The 10,621-nt window shown below is 36.2% G+C and overlaps 1 protein-coding gene across 1 annotated transcript; it reads right to left on the reverse strand.

Annotated features, from left to right (window-relative positions):
• Positions 1–4,629: 4,629 nt before the first annotated feature.
• LOC139733366 (ileal sodium/bile acid cotransporter-like) lies at positions 4,630–8,323 on the reverse strand. The gene is made up of 4 exons (XM_071644203.1): positions 8,105–8,323; positions 6,386–6,579; positions 5,708–5,912; positions 4,630–5,148 (listed from the first exon to the last, which is right to left on the reverse strand). The coding sequence occupies exons 1-4, from the start codon at positions 8,321–8,323 to the stop codon at positions 4,630–4,632; spliced, it is 1,137 nt and encodes a 378-aa protein (XP_071500304.1).
• Between the last annotated feature and the right edge of the window lie 2,298 nt (positions 8,324–10,621).

Consider the following 10,621-nt stretch of genomic DNA (forward strand, 5'->3'; position numbering starts at 1 on the left):
CGCACACACATAATTCAAGTCATGTTAAAAGTTATGTCTATGTTCGTACAATGAATGTTTTTTAACTTCTAAGCTAACTTCAATGATAAATTCTTGCCCCCTAAACTACGAACAAGAATCCAACTTGATGATTAAACCACAGAACCTGATGTTTTCACGATGACAACCAGCACGAGGGGCACTGTATTTTCATTCAGAAAGATGACCCGAAAGCTACTAAGGGATTGGGCATTCACGGAGAGGTCACGCTTACTTTGAATTTGTTTATCTTGTCCACACAATGCTTTCCAATGCGGCTCGTGGATAGAGCAGTTACCCGCATGATTCAGGCCCCTGTTTTATGAAGAGTAATAATTGAATATATACTTGATTTTTATGGTAACTTTATGGCAGCCTGTGTCGTCAGGACGTTTTGATAGATTATATCTTTTGATGAAACGGGACCCTGGAATTCTGTTTTGCAAATATCACATGCTTTCTCCAAGGTGCAGATTTACAATTTTGTGTGCCAGGTCACGGTCGGTTACATGGTTATGCGTATAAATGTAAAATATTTAGTGCGACAATATTTACACGAAGGAATTCTTTTTACAGTACATGCATGCATTGCCGTTTTGAAACTTAGGATCATTGATATTCAGAAAGCATGCATCATCATTTACTGCTTTCTTTAGAAAATAAACCCGCTTTGTATTTCTAATTTCACAAGAAAAAGAGTTCCACATATCACATATTGGGTCCGATGACTCTGATAGATTTCAGAGTCGTGATCGTTTTAGGATTATGTAAATGAAATTTATGAGATTGTCTTGTTGGATAAGAATGTTTGTTCTTGTTCAATTACCGAAATGATGATAAGAAGACAACAACAACAACAAAAAAGAGGGAAGAGCTTATCAATCGACAGTCATGTATGCGAAACATAAAGAGTGAACTTTGTTTTAAAAATGATATCATTCACAATAAGTGATTTTAATTTTGGGAATAAAGGATCTGAATAATCCTGAAAATCCTAAGTTATTGCACACACAAGCATTTTTCTTTTGTAAAAAAATGTATTGCCATTTCGAAAGAAAACTCTTGTTGAAATCCAGTTAAGATTGGATGGAGAAATGTAATGATGATCTAATGCACAAGGTCATCGAGTTGAGCGAGGAGCACGATTTGTCAGTTCGGTATTTCCTATCATGTATGTTTAATTACCATAAGGTCCTCAATTATTGTACAGTCTTTTCATTTCACAATGTTCTGTTTAATTATTTTCTGTTATCATAGGAAGTGAAACATATATGTTTCCTCGAAAAATGAAATAAACTTTGTATTGAATTGAAATTGAAATCATCTAAGCAGATAAAGTTTAATCATACACTTGCAAAATCATCTGGTGAATATGAGCTATGAATATAGATCCCTATTCACTGTAACCCGATGTATGTAAATAATCAGAGAAAATCTGTTGCATGCGGTTGGTGATGTCAAGGTGAACTATATGAAATCATCAAGCACCATGGCCCGATACAGAACTCTCCTCCAGTTGACCCACTGCTTCATCTGTTGCAGGATAACCCCCCATCTGCCCTCGTTCTTTTTTTTTTCTTTTTTTTTTTGTCTGGACGATAAGCTAATTGCACCATTACCTCTGCACGTTAAGCAAACCTGGAAGATCTGGATTACACAGCATTAGACTGACTCTAGAGGTGGATAACACAGTATGACATGACCTTCCTGCACAGTGTGGAGACATCAGTTTGTCACACTGTGTTATCTACCACAGTTTGTCACACTGTTGTATTCAATGTGATGATGACACTCATTTGTCACAGCATAACGCTGTGTTTTACCACAGTATGACAATAACACAGCGTAACCACACGTCCCAATTCCATAGGTTACCATAGACAGGCATACCACACTGTGTTCCACATTGTGGATCAGAGTGTGATCGACTATGTGGCAACACTATGACTGTTCCATAAGGGTTTCAGCAGCTGAAATGAATGGCATGTTGCAGGACATATAATACAGATCTTTACAGCTGAAAATAAGGCTGCAGGATATTCACACTGCCAAATAGCCTGGTCTACAAGATCCCTCCCCTCCCCCCCCCCCCCCCCCCTTTGCTGGAAAGAGCACAGTGTCACCACAGTGACTAGTAAAATTAGCATGACTCACCAAGTGAGCACAGTGTGAACACACTGTAAATCACACTGTGAAGAACACTAGAAATTGTGATTCTTGTTGTGAACAAACTAATAAAATCTAGAGTTTTAATGTGTAATCACAATATGTTCACATTGTTAGCAATCACATTGTCAACTACTAGTTCTCATAATGTGAAATATAATGTGAAATCCCCACGACATGGTGATACGTCTTCAAACTATGGCATATTCACCACGTTGTTAAGCGCAAACTACATTATGAAAGTCTCACCATGCTGTTGAGATACACACCATATTGTGAAATATCCACCACGTAGTGAGATATAATACACCTCATTGTGAAAAACCCACCAAGCTCTGAAACATTTCACAGAGTTGATCAACCACACTTTGAGTGCCCTATGTGAACAAACAAAACTAATATGAAATCACAATATTACTTTGAAGACACGTATTTACAAATTTGATATGATTTGATTTGATTTATTTACTATTTGCCATTTTCAAGTACATCAAAACTCCGCAAATTTCATTCACATTATGCAAGATAAGAGTAAAATGGCTTCTTTTCACAAATATCATTTCATCAATTAATAAGTTCATCTGCGATATATTACATGACTTACATCTTAATTTGTATACAGAACGATTGCCAAGAATAAGTACAAAGCCTGACTGACAATTCCGATAAGTAATGATCAGACTCGGTCTGAAAATACAAGTTGTAGCATTCCGTACGCTTTATGAGGCCTTTTGTCGGTAATGAATCTACTAAACATTCTATGGATATAATTATACAGTTAGAGCCTTCTGCAGAAAGCCGGATGTCTCGGGTTCAAATCCCGATGGAAAAACCATTTTCTTTGCTCAAAGTTGTCACTTATACATCATAAGTTTCTGGTTACTTTTTCTTATGTTTGTCATATATATATATATATATATATATATATATAATTTATAGAGGTTTTTGTTCAATATTCTTTATTATATGAATAAACAATGTGACATAAAGGGCATAGGTTGCCTCCTGGATTAAACAGGAGACACAAGGCAAAGACAAAGGACAATACAGAATAACATGTAAATATATCTTACCTAATAAAAGACACACTCAGTGGTTACACATACAAAATCGTAAACAAATTGACAATATACTGTATATATACATATATGCCTTTTTTCTACTGTAATCATTGCAAACAATAATGGGTTCAATCTATGGCACTGGAAACTGAAGATTAATAGTCGGAGGGAGTTCAAAACAAAAGAGGAAATTAATGCAGAGGTTCCACCTATCTTTTTTTCTATGCAGCTTTGGGTAGAAATCTTTTGCTGGTCGCTGTTTCAGTGCCAAGGAACAAATCAAATCTGATGTGGTTTCCTTGAGACTTCACCGCCCATGCAGGGTTAGAGCATCCTTTAACTACAGTGTATTGATTACACTGCTCGAAAAATTGGAGCATGACATGGCCGACATGAAAACACTATAATGATTGACAGATAATTTAGCAATTAATTTTGCACTCGATCTCGGATCCGTACATCCGTGCGTCCATGAAGTTGCAGAATTTATGTAGAATTGCATCAGAAATTGTTTTATGAAAGATTGTGCGCATTAACAATCTGTATGTCTAGAGAGTAAAGTTAGCACGATACAAGTCGTCAGAAATAATGATAATAACAAAAACACAGGAATACGTCAAATGCAAAGTATAAAAGAACAACGTTAAAGACTTTTATAAGACGTAAGTTACAGACAACAGAAAGGCAATTTTAAGTGCATAAAGGTATTATCAGCTTACTGATTAGGCTAGGCTTACTGTTCCTGTCATAAATTTCCAAAATTATAACATATCAGAGAATACTTCAGGGTACATTAATATGATTGACTTTTCTCAATGCTGTTGATAGTCTTTCCCCTGGTCCTCAGTCTTGCGGAAATCAACATGAACAAGAACTCAGTCAAACTGAAAGTACACGATGGCTGTAACCATTTGACTCTGAATGAAATTGTGAAAACTGACCAATATATACAAAAGGAAATGAAGGTAACTCTGTAAACGAGATGACATGGGACCGCCGAACATAATATACCAGTTTGTAATTTCATAGTTAATATGAAATCAATTCAAGGTTAGCAATGATCAAACTCTTCACATATCTAACTAACCGTTTAATTGGCAAAAGCTACCAAGGCAAAGGGGGGAAAAAGACTTCAAGAAATTATGAATAATTTCTTGACTTTGATTAAAAGATGATTGGATCTGATTGGAACCTGTTCAACAATTAAAAGAGGAAGTGTAACGTAGATAATTAACGAGGAAGTGTTGTTTTTTTATTAAATCATACACACAAACTCTAAGACGAACCAGTTATCCAATACCATTATTTCGACGTTATTATGATTGAATATTACACGTCCACATGCTGAGGTATATGCTGTTTTTTTTTCTTCTCATGGTTAATCTCACACAGTTCCGACCTCCGTTTCTACCTTTTGATTGTAAACTGAGTCTCTAATATTGTTCTTCATTTCAGTACCATCGGCCTGTAATCCCTTGAAATCGACTCTTACTATTTCAACGTTGTCTTCAGTATTCTCTCCGTTTCCTTCCCGCATAAAAGTATTGTGTGCCGCACACCTGTATAATCCGACCAGTATAAGAGGCTCAACATGGAGGGCAACTGTGTAGAGAATTGGATAGAAGAGCATATCCAGGAAGAGTGGGGAATTGGCGAAAGAGAGCAGGGTCAATGTATAGGCAAGTCCCACGTTCTGCGAGCCGGTCTCGAAGGCGATAGCACGGCACTTGGCGTGAGGCTGTCGGAGCAAGAGGGCGAACCCGTAGCCTATGGCGAAGCCCAGGGCAGGAAGAACGATGGAGCACAGCCATAGTCTCCATCCAGCTTTGTAGAAATACGGATTCAGAACTATGCTGATGGCAACCGTTGTACTCGATGTAATAACCGCTAAAATCAAGCAGATCTGATGGCGTAAGTGAGATTATATATATATATATTTGTAAATCTGCTGTTCAGATAATTTGACTAAGAAACGAGAAAACCACGTAACAGAAAAAACAAAAACAAAATCAAAACACCCAAAACAAAAGCTGACTCGTTCAAGACAAACTCGACATCTATATTTTCAAATACAACACCACCAATCACGAAAGTATTGATTCTCTTTACAACACAGTTTGAACTACATATAGGATAGCTCTGTTATCTCATGAATTATGTCTTTCTACAGAAGCAGTACAAGTATATCTTTTTGACTATAAGGATAAACATAACTACATGTGCGTGTACATCTCATGACCTTACCTTGTAAAACTGCAATATCATATTTGTAATGACTACAGAAGTCAGATCTTTATTTTTGCAAAAGGAATGATACAGTAACAATGCATGAAAATCGTGATACTTGAGAATGCAACCAAATCAAATCCATGTGGGATGCAAATTATATGTATTAGTAAGCATGTGGATCTTACAATCTTATATCTGCAAAGTGCAAACGCTGATTGGACCAATCAACTCACACGTGTAATCCAAGTCGTCCATTCCTTCTTCCACCAGCGCAAGAACATTCCAAAACAAACTGGGATCAGAATAGTGATGAGCGTTGTAAACACGTTCAGGTAAGGAATAACAGTTGACTCACTGGTCCACACCCGGGAGTATATAAAGAGATTCAGGGGCATCAGCCCTACAGCGACGGCCGTGGAAACTGTCGTCATGGTAACACTGGTACGGTTAGATGAGAGAGAGAGAAAAAAAAACCGAATGCGCTTGTGTGTGCGCAGAAATTCAAAGACACTATTTGTGGTTTTTATCTGAGAGTCCTTCGCGATTTTGATACTTCTCCTTCCTGCCAATCCCTTCTTCAAAAATCAGGAGAGATTATCATACTCCTTCATATTCATTTTTGTTTAAAAGATTCCTTATGATGACATTGCTTCTATTGTTGAAATCATTTTCGTTAATTTTCTTTCAGACGACAAAAAAACAAGAATCTGTAAGGAAAGTGTTGATAAACTAAAAGCTATAATGATAAAAGTTGAATTTGAAATAATCGCACAGAAGTTACAACGTTGAAATAAAGAGTAGATCGTCGAACAAGGTTATCTCGAGAATAAATTTACTTAGAAGTAATTTTTGAAGAGATTGCTAAGGTGAGATTAACGTGAAAAAAAAAATCTTTCAGAGAGTAATGTTACCTCAGACACACGTCCCCATCAGTCCAGTATGTAAAAACATTAGAGAGGGTTCCACCAGGACAGCAAGCAAGTATGAGGACCGATATGGCGCCGGCTGCTTCAAGTTTCAAGGCCAGGCCGAGGCAGAACCCGATGAGAGGCAGCAGTACAAACTGTGACGCCATGCCGATAAAAAATCCGGCAGGATGACGAAACTGTGAAATAGAAGAACATCGGCGAGCAAGATAATTAGGTAGCGTAAGACAGTAAGAATTGCGATGCGGAATCAAGCTGGAGACGACAATGACGTTGGCCGTTCTCCTCTCTCCCCCTGCGTCGTGTTGCAAAGTAGCTTAAGGTTACTGGTAAGCTAGGACGTAACCTTTAAAAGATGAAGGGATGCCCCCATAGGATCAGTACATCAAATAGCTCTCTGCGTCGTGAATTGAGCGGACGTAAAAATAGCCCAGAACGTGTAATGAAAACTCAGACGACGCGAGATATCAATACATCGGTTTTGATCAGCGACTATGCGCTTGTGGAGAGCCGCTTTTTTCCCCTCTGAACGTCACCGTCGTGAAAATCTAAAGCTCTCTATCAAAGGGAAGAAGGAATGCTTCAAGATTTGATAATGAAAACAGAATGAAAACGAGCCAGCCTCGTTCACGTTAGGCTTCCAGGTACAACATCATTGCACTTAGTTTGATTTTATTTGGCTAATACAATTCTTTTTTGGACCATAAAATGCAGTTGTCAACGTTATCTTCTAAAAGTCATACAATTCGTAAGTGAAACATACCTTCAAAATTACTAAAGTTCTCTATAACATCCGAAAGAGAAGATACCGAATTTGCCCTCTTTTTATGTATATTTCAAGTCCAACAAGATAGTATCCGGATTTACTGCTTTACGCCAGCCTTTTAAAATTTCATTAGTGTTCTCTTTACAAATCTGTCCTAATCATAAATATATATAAAAATCTGTTTGTTATTTATATAATGTATATAATACATGGCCGGCGTAAGGGGGGGGGGGGGGGGTGGGTAGTGCGTAAGTTCCACTAGAAAGAAATAGATATAAACCCTGAAGTGTGACCGCGGTAGGGTTATGATTTTGCGCTGAAGACCTGTTTTTTTTTTTGTTTTTTTTTTTTTGCTTGTCAGCTGAAAAAACTCAAAAGAGGCTCCAGAAATGCGCTGAAGGACATTTTTATTAGGTTTTGACAATGTTTCTCAAAGCCTTATCAATGATCTGGGGCCTTAGGACTACTCCACAATAGGGTACAGTGTGTATAGATTGAGGACTGTACCATCAATATAAAAATTACGGGAGATTGGCAGGGATGCAAGAAAAAAATGAATGTATATATTGGATGCGCATAGAAAACGGGTCATGGGGGAATTTAGGTATATCTGCCTTTTCTAAATAAAAATTGTATTTTTTTTCCAATAAAATACAGAATTTAGTATAAGATGCATTTTGTGCTCTTTTCAGTTCAATTCTGCATTAAGCATATCAATGCATAATTTTTCAAAAAGGGCAATATTTACATTTTTTCGGAACATTTTAATGCTTTTCATCAACATTCCCTCAAACTATCTTATTCCGCATTTCCTCTCATGGCTGGAAATAGCGTTTTATGTATATATATAATTATATAATTATATATATATATATATATATATATATATATATCATATTAAAAAGAACAAAATGAATAAATAATATATATTGACAAACCGTTTCTTTAATGTCCTTGAAATTAATGGTCACACCCATGGACAGCATCAGCAGTACCAAAACAGTAGTTGCCAAGATTTGTGACGCCAAGGTCAGATTCACCCCAACATTCGGAGGGCTCATAGTGGTGCCATTGCCAGTGATATTTGTTGTAGATGGCACAGTCGACTCGGTGATCACGATCTCAGTCACATCCGTTGCATACCTTCCAAAATCCATTTTGCGTAGGAGGGAATAGGCGGCAACGTGATATCCTAAACACCCTTTGCCTATTAAGCAAAAGATAAGAAGAGTACATGTAGTTCAAGGAGCTGAAGATAATAGCATCAATTCTCATTATTTTCTACAAGGGACCCTCACATCAGTCAAATTAATATTCATGAGAATTAATCAGTCTGCGTTTTCACGATTATTACGAACTGCGCAAATGAAAATTAGTTATATAATTCATTATTACTTTCCTCACAAAACTTACATACCGCCTAAAATGATGATGCCGACATTTTAGACTGAATGCTTTTCATAAAACGCCGCATTGAATGTGGAACGATATAAGCAGGACATTACAAATGGTATCATAATAATAATACATGTCTCCGTATGGGAGATGGAATGAAAGGGAGCATATAAGGAAAGGGGTATGGAAGAAAAGAAAAAAATGGGGGTCTCCAGGCGGGAACTCATAAAACGCCCATAGGATTGTGAAATGGATTCATATAACATAACAAAATTGTGACACAGTCTCCACAGTGATGGATTACTAGCAGACTAGTATATACCTTCGTCATCCAAATGCGAATAATTATTAAAATGGAATCAATTACACACACACATACACACACATACACACACACACACACACAACTGACACAAATAACAACAACTAAAACTAAAACAACAACAACACAAATCTAATCAAATCAAAACAATACAAATCGGCAAAGAATAGTATATTGAAAAAACAGCATTAGTGATAATCAACTTTCACAAGAATATGTTGTAAATCAACATTTTCACCAAAAATATCTTGACCATTACATGGTGGTCATGCGAATCATGCAATAATCATTGATGATCAATTCCACAAGGAAATTAGGTCGAATTTCATGTATCTCACCAAATTTGAAAACACAATAGAAGAGTTTTTTTCGCAAAAACCGATAAGTCCATTTTTGAAGATTTTGAAGTACGGTCTCTGTCATATAGTACAAAATAATACACATTATATTGGTCACTACATATAAAGGTACATGTTTGAAGTTATGGTCAAAAGAAGCAAAAATTTTCTTAATATCCTTTTTATTTGTCTTGACCTTTAATCGCAAATATCTCCATTTGGCAAATATGGACTTATCGGTTTTTGCGAACAAACTCTTCATGATAGTTCCCGAATTCAAACATTGTAGAATTCCTGAGGGAGCTTTGGTTCGAGGAAAAATCTGATGTAGTTTCTACGTCATAGCAGCTACGGTGGGTATGAACAGCAGAGTGGGGAAAGAAACCTGAACGTGTATAGTGCTTTAGGTCTTGTATTCTACTTCATAAATACTCGCAAAGATATATTAGATTTTGGTTCTGATGATGACCAGGTGATGATAAAAGAAAATGATGATAAGGAAGACGATAGTGATTGGGGTGATGATGAAAGTGTTGGTGACAGAATGAAACGGTGGGTACAAAAACATTGCGTACATTCAATTGCAAGAGTTGGAATACAATTTACAAAATATAAGAGAGAGCCTGTTCATTGCAAAACAAATGATGTTCAAAGATTACACAGTCTGATAGTAACATATATCCCAATCTAGCCTAAAAAAAAAAAATAGCATGGCTTAACATAATCTAGAAGTGCGTTGCAAAGGTCTGGCACATTATGCCTTATGGATTTTTGTGCAATATACAGTAGCTCGATGTTTACTAAATGAAAGTTAAGCAAATTGGGAGCAGAATAAGAATGAACGGTATTACACAATTTGAAAGAAACTAAAGGTAAATTAGTCCAATGTTTTAAACAATATTTAAAATAAATATTATGCACATTTTATATATCGAATATATTCAGCGATTTTAATTTTGCCACGATAGCTGCACCAAAACTAAATTTGTAGAATTCTTTTTTTAAACCATATTGATTTTGATTCGAAATTTTGTGATGATGCAAAAAATTGTAAAGTTCATCATATACATTTTTTTTTCAAAAAATGATACATTTCTTGCTTAAGATTTCAGAGCATACAAGTTTCATGGAAATCGAAAGTTTATTTCATAAAAATTGAGTATATGAATATAAGAACGACCCAGTCCATGGATGACCATTTCGAGTAAACTGAAAAAAAGTCATATCTTTTTTATTTGTCCAATAATATTCTATCTAACTGTGATGGGAAGGCAACATTGTATATACAAATTAGAACATATAATATTATGACAATTAACATTTACATTAATTGTGGAGAGGCCATTTTGTGTGGTGGACTTGGGTCGTTCTTTGATTCATATGGACTTGGGTCGTTCTTT

The sequence above is a fragment of the Diadema antillarum genome, unplaced genomic scaffold (genome assembly GCF_040938485.1).
Source record: "Diadema antillarum isolate AM-2024a unplaced genomic scaffold, OU_Dant_1.0 seq00000472_RagTag, whole genome shotgun sequence".
NCBI classification, from domain to species: Eukaryota; Metazoa; Echinodermata; class Echinoidea; order Diadematoida; family Diadematidae; genus Diadema; species Diadema antillarum.